The sequence below is a fragment of the Harpegnathos saltator genome, unplaced genomic scaffold, assembly GCF_003227715.2.
Source record: "Harpegnathos saltator strain DR-91 unplaced genomic scaffold, Hsal_v8.6 scaffold744, whole genome shotgun sequence".
NCBI classification, from domain to species: Eukaryota; Metazoa; Arthropoda; class Insecta; order Hymenoptera; family Formicidae; genus Harpegnathos; species Harpegnathos saltator.
The window spans coordinates 80,338-90,509 of NW_020230587.1; the positions used below are offsets into that span (position 1 = coordinate 80,338).

A 10,172-nucleotide genomic window follows, 5' to 3' on the forward strand; every position below is an offset into this window, starting at 1 on the left:
CGTCGTATAAAACGATATGACATCTTAAAAATTGGTGATACTCAAAAACTGATTGAAAGTGGTTTTGAATGCACGGACGATTCTAAAATCCGCTATTTCTATAAAGCGGATGAGCTATTTGATGTATTGGAGACAGCACATCTCAACGTGGGATATAAAAGAACAGGTAGGAGGTACATACATTTTTGAAATGTGACTAGATTTGATACAAACTTACGTTATGTTATAAATTCCAAGATGTTTTTGACACAATATTGATGTTGCGAGGTATACTTAGACATGGGTATGATAGTAGTTAATAAAGTTTTTTTTGCAACGCCTGCCTCGAAAGTTCCATTTTCGATTATTTAGCGTGCGGAAAGTGACTTATTTCTTAACGATTCAACGTATGCCTTACTTTACCGCACTAGTGCGAGAAAAGCACCTTTATGATTTACTTTACCGCATTAGTGTGGAAAAAACCTCTTTTTTCACGATTGTTGCCACGGTTGTCATGGTCACAGTTTTTGTTTTTCGATTTTTGACTGACATAATAAACTTAAACGTAACGAAATTCACGCGAGACAAAACATCAATTCATTAATTAATTTTTTATCTCAAATCGAATTTCACGACAGGCATTACAAAAAATATTGTGACATGTGCGGAAGGCAACGAATTACATCGCGCGTAAAGTTGCCGCATTTGCCTTAGCTTGTAGTGCATTCATATTCGTGTGGTTACAGCATTCACCTTCGGCTCGTGCTGCAAAATCACACTCGTACTCGTGTGAATGCACTATAAATAAGTCTTCGATTCATGCGGTAACTTTACGCACGACGAGTAATTCGTTGTTTTCCACACCTGTAACACAAAATGCTGTACTCGTAGTCTCATAGTCAATTAATAATTAATAATTTATATTTGTCTAATCTTTTTCTATATTATTCTTATTTATGCTTCAGTTATGGAAGCTGAACTAAAAAAGAAGTATTGTAATGTTACTCGTCAAATAATAAATCTTTTTCTGTCTCTGTGTGAACAGTATCAATTAAAGAAAAAGATACCAAAACATGGATTAGTTGTACAACCTATTCTATCTGACTATATGAACTCTCGATGTCAAGTGGACTTGATTGACATGCAGTCAAAGCCAGATAAAGATTACCCATTTATTATGAATTATCAAGATCACTTAACCAAATTCACAATTCTTCGTCCTCTTAAGACGAAAACTGCCGAGGAAGTGGCCTACCAACTCATGGACATATTTTGTTTATTCGGTGCACCATGTATACTTCAAAGCAACAATGGTCGTGAATTCTCAAATAAAATAATTAAAAGTTTGGCCGATATATGTGGTCTAGAATGAAGCTTGTGCATGGCAAACCATGCTACATTCTCAGAGTCAAGGTTCGGATGAAAGGTCGAACCAACATATTCGTGATATGCTGGTAGCGTGGATGGCTGACAATAATACGGAGAAATGGTCTGAAGGACTCCGATTTATTCAAAGTAAGAAGAATCGAGCTCTCCATTCGGTAATTAAGACAAGTGCTTATGAGGCTATGTTCGGATCAACGCAAAAGATTGGACTTACGGATTCCTCTCTTTCCAGTGACATGTATTCTTCCATAGAAACTGAAGAAGAATTGAAACTTTTTTCTTCGGTAAAGAATAATGATCAAGATAAGACTGACGAAGAAGAAGTTAACGAACAACCTAATGAAGATAAAAATGGATCTCAAACTGGAAAGGTTACACAAGAATCAGAAGAAAAAGATGACAGCAAAATTTATTGTGTGATTTGTGAAAACGAAACCTCAGGAGTTCACAAGTGCTCAGAATGTCATCAATATGTTCACGTTATTTGCGGAAAAAGTGATGAGAATAATGAGGGCTTCGGACAGAACGTCACTTGCAAACTTTGTATAAGGAAGAATAGTATCAGCGTTGAGAGAGAATGTGCTAAATCTGGTCAAAAACAACAAGCACGAAAAATGATTTCATTTTCTAATTTAAAATTTCCTGAAGTTGCTACTGGAACTAATGTTGCGATCAAAGTGTCTGATGTTGACAGAGGACGCGCAGCTCCCAGAAATGTTTTAGGTGTTGTTGCCGGAATTAATTCATCAGGGTTTTATCAATTACAGGGTTTTATTAAAACCCTGTAATTGATAATTACCAAAAAAGGGCTCCTTGAACGACTTTATGCTCGCAATGAACTTATAGTTGCCGAGAACAACTTTATTGAACAACAAAACGTGCTCTTAACTTCACTAACTCTTCGTTTGGCTTCTATGTTGTCATTTGGAAGCAAGCAAGGTTTTATAAGCTGTCACTGTAAAAAATACTGCATTGACAAAAAATGCAAATGTCTCTCCAGAAATATAAAGTGCAATTCCAAATGTCACAATAATAATTCTTGCAAAAATAAATAATTTATATATTAATAATTCTTACAAAGGGACAAATATACAGGGTGTCCGGAATGTGATCATTAATATTTTGTGTACTGGTAGATTGGGTGTAGCCGAGAAGAAAAGTCATGTACTGTAATGTCAAATTGGCAATAGTTATCGAGTTATTAATTGAAACATGTGAGCCAATGAGCGCGTAGAGAGCGCTGGGCGGCCGCCTCTTGTCGCTTGCGCTCGCTCGCTCGTCGTTCGCGCTTGCTCGCTCCTCGTCGCGCGCGTATGCCTCTTGTCGCTTACGGTTGCCTTTCGCCGCGCGAGGTAAGCCATCTTCTTATACACAGAGCCCGTCCTGTCGCTTTCTCGTGCGCTCATTCGTTTACACATTTTAATTAATTACGGAATAAATATTGAAAAAATTGTAAAATGGCACAGGACTTTTTTAATTGTTTTAACGAGTTCTACCAGTACACAAAATATTAATGATCACATTCCGGACATCCTGTATATTCTGAACAATGTTTATTATTAAAGAAATATTGATTTTGTTATAAAGATTTTTATAACAAAATCTTCTTAGATTAAAAGAACCATAGTATTAATAAAAAAAGGTAACTGTTCATTTTCTTTTATAATTTTCAGTCAAGAAGACAATTTATTGTCAATTATTTTGTTTTATGAATCCTCAATATCCACATATGAAAAGAAAAGAATTGTAGATTTTAGTCAAATAAAAAAAATTTATTTGTAAGTGATTTTGTCAATTTATTGCAAAAATTTTGCGATCTTTTTTGATAAGAAAACTCTTACACAGAGACAAATAATATATTATATTATTAATAAATAATATATTATATTATTATTAGTAAAAAAATACTGATGAATGGAAGTTTCTATCATAGAAATTGAATTGTTTTAAATTTTATTGTAAGAGCCATAGGATTAAAACGGCTAACTGTTAATTTTTACTTTAGAATCTTAATTATTTCTTCATAATTTTATTTTTATCACTGCATGGCTGCATCAATAGGCGTACAAACCGCGTTGTAGCAGTTTTACATTGCCAGGACGCGTTTTGGTCGATTATCTAAAAAACCTCAACACGAATTTCGCTTTATGGCCTGTTCAAAGATGCCAAAACGCGTTGTGAGCATTTTTGAAAGTGCCACGACACGAATTACGCGTTATGGCTAAATCGAAGAAGTCAAAACGCGTTGTGCTCGGTTTTTTCGCTCAGTGAGCGTTTTCGGTCTTTGAGCCTAACACATATACATATACATATTTAAATACGCATATATCACTATCTATTATTTGAGCATCTCTATTAGATAAATTAATACGAAACATTAAAAATAATATCTTGTGCTTGTAATAACTGAAAATAATAGATGTATAGAAATGTAGCTTTTTAGTAAATAATAAATTTATAAGTGAGCTCTTTGTAGCACTGCTGAAAATCATTGATGAGGAAACCTGTCCGTCGGAACTGTCCCTCATTTTTTATTTTGATGGGCTTTAGATATGTTGTAGAGCATCAAAAACTATTAGACACGTATTTTTTTATCGGTGTATCTCAAGCTTTCTAAGGGATGAAACAACCGTCCTAAAAAACTAACATTTTCATTCTTTGCGAATATCGTCTAAAGTACGAGGTATACGAAAAAATATTTTCTATAAAAGTTTTACAATACTTATCGACCTTTGGAAATTTCAAAATTATTAAATTAACAAAAGTTAGGGCACTATTATAGTAATATATTCTTCATAGTAAATAAAGTAAAAAAGTCTAATACTATTTTTTCTTTCGACGAATAGTTAACCAGATATCGTAAGTTAAATGTTGAAAAAGTTACCAAGTTTTCCTTAAATATTTCAAAAAATATTAGACAAATAAAAAAATGTTTCAGACAAAAGTTGTTAAAATTAATTGGTAGAAAAAGAAGATATTGTTGTGTCCGAGCCACAACGTTTGTGACAGCATCCGTTGTCCGTGAGCCTTAGGCATCTGATGCTGATTTTGACAACTGAACGAAGATTGTCTGGACGACGGAAAATCGTTAAGAAGAAAACAACAACAGCTGACAGAGAGTCTCTGGCAAGCTGTCATCGTAGACAGACGCGAGAATTGTAGATCAGAGAATTATTCTTGTTTAAAGCTTGAGTGAGCTGCGCTGTATATAGTAAATCTTGTTATTCTTACGCGAGTGTTTTCATTTACCTGAGTGCAAGCGCGAGTGCGAGAGTGAGCGCAACAATATAATAAAAAATTGAGCTTTCTATTTTAAAAAATTAAGTTGACCTTCAACTGACGTTGAAAATGCCCCCCAAATAAAAAACTGATAATGCCATTCTCTTTCCCCTTTGAAATCATAGAAAACGTGTTTTAGCTGTTTTTAATATCTTTCATAGTTTTCGAGATTTTTTAATGCGAAAGTTAAAATGGGACACCCTGTATATCGCATTAATTTATTGCATCGCCTACATGCTTACTAATTAACATTTGTTTTATATTTACAGTGTCTCATGTTCGTCATACTGGAAAGGAAATGTCGTGCGCATTATTATATATATTTTTATATTAGCATAATCCTATAATCGTATTAAAAAACAAAAAAAGAAAAGATCAAAAGCAGCATGGACACGAACAAGCGATCTACAGGTCCGTAGCGAGTCGCTTAGCGTGCTCCGCTACCGCCGCTACTTGATAGCCTTACCACTATAACTGCACTTACGTTCCTCGCGAAACAGCGTTTTTTCTCGAAAACGCTTGAGAGGTGCGTCGTATCCTGTTAGCATCTTTTAATATTCTGGACGTACTACATACAGAGCAATTACGGCGAAATCGATGACCCGAAAGTGGTTTCTTCTTGTAAATTATGAGACATCTTGTGTATATCAGGTATGTGAATATGAAACCGGAATTTTTGTATAGAAAATACACGTTTATTATATGAAAATGATAAAAAGTATTTTATTCGAAGTATTGCTCATCGCTAGCAATACATTTTTCCCACCTGTCTGACAATTTGTGGATGCCACGCCAAAACAACTGTTGCTCTTTTGAGGCAAACCGGTCATCGAGCCATTTTCGTACATTTTCGTAAGAAATGAAGCGCTGCTCAGCAAGTGCGTGGCCCATCGATGCAAATAAGTAGTAATCGGACGGAGCCAAGTCTGGTGAGTAAGCCGCATGCGAAAGTATTTCCCAACTAAACGCCTCAATCGTTTCCTTCACCAGTTTTGCTGTGTGTGATGGTGCATTATCATGAAGCAAAATCACTTTGTGTTGCCTTTTTCATATTCTGGTCGTTTTTCACGCAAAGCTTGATTCAAATCGATCATTTATTGTCGGTAGCGTTCAGTATGAACGGTTTCGCCAGGTTTTAGTAGCTCATAATAGATTACACCCTTCTGATCCCACCAAATACAGAGCGTCCATAGCGATTTGGCCTTGCAGTCGATGTCGATGGTTCGCCTGGAGTTACCCATGATCTTTTACGCTTAGGATTCTCAAAATATATTCACTTTTCATCGCCAGTTACAATTCGATGGAGAAATGACTTTCTTTTGTACCTGGCGAGCAGCATTTCGCAAGTGGTTTTTCGGTTTTCCTGCTGTCTTTCATTCAGTTCATGTGGAACCCATTTTCCCATCTTCTGGATCTTTCCCATGGCTTTCAAATGTATGGAGACGGCTTCTCGTGTAACATTTAGTTGATCCGTGAGTTGTTGTTGCGTTTGAGCGTCATCCTCATCCAACAATGCTTGCAATTCGCTGTCTTCAAACCTTTTCGGTCTTCCACGTTCTTCGTTTCTCACGTCAAAATTGTCATGCTTGAATTTTTTAAACCACTCAAAGCACTGTGATTTACCAAGAGCATGCTCACCGTAAGCTTCGACAAGCATTCGATGCAATTCTGCAGCAGTTTTCCTCAAATGGTAACAGAAAATCAATGCTGCCCGCAAATCGTAGTTTCCAGGCACAAAATTCGACATGTTCAACGCTATTACAAACTATGCTGTTGTATGAAACTTGTATTGTTATGAGTTGAAAATCTTTGTCAGATGTCAATAAATGGAAATGGCGCCAATGACGCGGTTTGACGGTAACTACATTGATAACTAGGGCCATCTATGGACAAATTCCGGTTTCATATTTACAGACCTAGTACACACACACACACACATATAAACATAAAGTTATGTTATATAATGTTATATTTATTATATTATATGTTACATAATTGTATGTTATCCTATATATTATATAATGTTATACTTAAAATTAAGATCAATATATTTAATATCTCTATTTGTTTCGAGCTATTTAAAAAAGGATAGAAAAAATCATAAGGCAATGTAATATCTACATTTGGTCCACCGACAAAATAATTTTTAGATGGTTTTGTAACGTCATGAAAATTGACATAGGAAAGTATGTCAACGTGAAGGATGTTTGTGCAATTTTTTGTTGTACATTTTGGCCAGGTAATATCCTTTTCTTTACCAAACATTACGCCGACTCCCAATATTTTATAATTCATTAAAGTTTTTGTTTTTGGCAATATAGAATAAAGGACATCTAAGTGTACAGATGTAACTAATCCTGAACATGAAATTTGTTTTCCGAGTATATGCGCAGTTACAACATTTTGTGGTATATTATCGAATGTAATACGCAACCAGTCCATATATTTGGTGGTAACGTTGCCTAATTTAGAAACATAAACACTATAATGCTGACTCGCATTTAGCAAGGAATCTTTCATCAAGAGATGCAATGTCATATTTTGTAACTTTGTGCAAGATGACGTGGTGAAATTTTTAGTAAATAACTTAACAAAACATCTTAACTTAATATCTTCACCGAAGGCAACAATATGTTTACTACATTCTCCATTTCTTCTAGCCAATGGCAATGTGAGAAACGCGTTACTCTTATTAAAAAGAATTTCGTTACTTTCATTCATGCGAGATAATCCAATAATAATTGGTTTGCCTATTACATAGCCAGGATTTCCACTACGAATAAAGACTTTTGATTTATTCGTGTTGCTCCAATCAAAATGAACTTCGTAATATTGGTAAAAAGCACGAGAAGCATTCCCTATATTGAAATATGCATCAATACTGTTGATACCAGCAGAACCATTGTGATGAATTATGTATTTCAATCCTTTTATAATATTTGTACATGTAGAGTTTGTGCAAAAGCCTGATATTTTAGTTTTATTGCATGCGGAAAATGAGTTCAAACAATAATGAGTCCTTATTGGCAAACAAATGTTGTCTCGACAAGTCTAAAAAAATACAATATCTAAAATTAGAATTATTTATTAGGAACGTATTTAAAAAAAACATTTACCAAAACTAACTTATTATTTATATTATTTTCCGTGTAAATATTAACAGTACTATACAGAATGTTTCTTAGCAGACACAATTATACAGAGTGTCCGGTAATTATTGGGTGTACAAATTAGTTCGGTCCGTTTTCAAAAGATGGCTCCGGCTGTTATGAATGGTTCATAGTGACTGCCGATTTTGGCGATTTCAGAGAGGTTAGACATCTGCCAATATTCAGTTTATATCGCTTTGAGTTTCATACAAAAACCTTGCTTTTTACAGTGTTGAAAATGTCGAATTTTGTGTTAACCAAGCAGCATTTGCGGGAGGTTTTAATTTTCTGCTTTGGAAGAAAAGTGCAGCTGAAGCCCATCGAATGCTTGTTGAAGTTTATGGTGACGTTGCTCCAACTGATAAATCATGTAGGGAATGGTTTCGACGTTTCAAGGATGGAGATTTCAGCGTCAAAGACAAGCCTCGCTCTGGACAGCCAAAAAAATTCGAGGACAAAGAATTAGAGGCATTACTCGGAGAAGATCAGAGTCAAATGCAAAGAGGAGATTGTAGAATCATTGGGAGTGACTCAACAAGCCATTTCCGTATGATTGAGAGACATCGGATTTATTCAAAAACAAGGAAATTACGTGCCTTATGAACTGGAATCGAGAGACGTTGAAAGGCGATTTTTCACTTGCGAACAGCTGATTCAAAGGCAACAAAGAAAAGGTTTTTTGCATCAGATTGTAACTGGAGATGAGAAGTGGATATTCTACAACAACCCCAAGAAGAAAAAATACTACGCCAAGCCCGGTCAATTGTTGCCATCGACCTCAACATCAACACCAAAGCCGAACATACATGGTTCGAAGATCATGCTCTGTATCTGGTGGGACCAAAAGGGTGTTGTTTACTATGAGCTGCTGAAATCTGGAGATCCCATTACAGGCGATCGGTATCGGCTACAATTGATTCGTTTGAGCTGTGTATTGCGAGAAAAACGGCCGGAATACGAGCAAAGACATGATAAAGTTATTCTTTTTCATGACAACGCTCGGCCTCATGTCGCAAAAGTCGTAAAAAATATTTGGAAGCGCTCAAATGGGATGTTTTACCGCACCTGCCATATTCTCCGGACATTGCTCCTTCTGATTACTGGTTGTTCCGAAGGATGCAGCACGATTTGCCAGGTCACCGGTTCACTTCTTTCGCAGAAATCGAAAATTGGCTCCAAACTTGGATCGTCTCAAAAGACGAGTCATTTTTTCGAGATGGAATTCGAAAATTGCCTGAGAAATGGGAGAAAGTAGTAGCCAGCAATGGAAAATACTTTAATTGATCTGTTTATTCATTTTGTTTTGAAATAAATACATTTTTTAACACAAAAAAACGGACCGAACTAATTTGTACTCCCAATAGCTGCCAACCCGAAGTGTGAAGGTAGATTGGTTTAACACGTTAAGCGCGGCGTTGATCCCTGGGGACTGACAATGAACTTTTCGTTTGGGCAGCGTCGGTCCCTGGGACCGGCAGTATCAAGGTTAAAAATGACTCACTCGATGAATCGTTATCTCCTTCTCCTCTCAACATTTTCAGTATTATGAGTAATAAATTTTTTTGAAAATAATGACTGTAAAAGTTATTTTATAAAACACAACGAACTAAAATTCTCTCTGCTCAAAGAACCTTTACACTTCCGTGGGCTTTTTCTAACTGATCATCTTTTGGAGATCGCTTTCTTACCGTTCTCCATCTGATTATCTTTTGTTTATACTTTGTACACTTCTGTATTGGCGGTGCCATAGTCCAAACGGAAAGTGAAGCACCGCGATATGTGTGTATCTTCTGTTTATACTATGTAACCCAACACTCGTCGAGTGGTCGCCGCCCGCGTCGGCATGCCGCCTGAACGGAAAGCTCAGCAAAATCGGCTCCGCGCTTAATGTGTTAAGTTGAAAAGAAAAGCCATGTACCATTTTGCTGAAATCGCAATAGTTATTAAGTTATTAATTAAAACGTCTAGGCCAATGAGCGCACGTGAAGCGGAAAACCGGACTCCGTGGGCATGTATAAAGAAAGATGGCTTTCAATGTATAAGAAAAATGGCTATTCTTACATTCTCCTAGCAACGGCGAGAATCGGCTGGTAGTTAGAGACGGGGTTACGCTGCGAGCAACAAGCGGTGCGTGAGAACGGCCGGGCGCCGAAAAAATATTGTCCTTGCATTTTTTCGGCGACAGGAAAATGACACACGTTATCATTTCCATACCACCTTGCGATAAATAGCGTGGTGCGTTTTATTTTATAGTGATTTCCCCGGTAGGCCTAATCCACTCTTATAATTTAATGCAAAATCTAAGATGTTGCACACGCTAGTAATACTACGGATATAATTCATTATTAAAAGTACGATGCACTGCGTAACGCGAGAGAT

At 36.3% G+C, this 10,172-nt stretch overlaps 1 protein-coding gene across 1 annotated transcript; it reads right to left on the bottom strand.

The window, feature by feature from the left end:
• Positions 1 to 6,651: 6,651 nt before the first annotated feature.
• On the bottom strand, positions 6,652 to 9,643 carry LOC105190630 (tectonic-3). Its single transcript, XM_011153458.3, has 2 exons — positions 9,482 to 9,643; positions 6,652 to 7,695 (listed from the first exon to the last, which is right to left on the bottom strand). Exons 1-2 carry the CDS (start codon positions 9,539 to 9,541, stop codon positions 6,652 to 6,654), a joined length of 1,104 nt encoding a protein of 367 aa, XP_011151760.1. The 5' UTR covers positions 9,542 to 9,643.
• Positions 9,644 to 10,172: the final 529 nt, after the last annotated feature.

What these genes read in the sequence shown, in the direction of transcription:
- LOC105190630 (XM_011153458.3), bottom strand. Translation starts at nt 9,541, where the DNA reads ATGGCACCGCCAATACAGAAGTGTACAAAGTATAAACAAAAGATAATC. An exon ending in AGATAATCAGATGGAGAACG is followed by an intron (nt 7,696 to 9,481) that starts GTAAGAAAGCGA and finishes GTATTTTTTTAG; the next exon opens with ACTTGTCGAGACAACATTTG.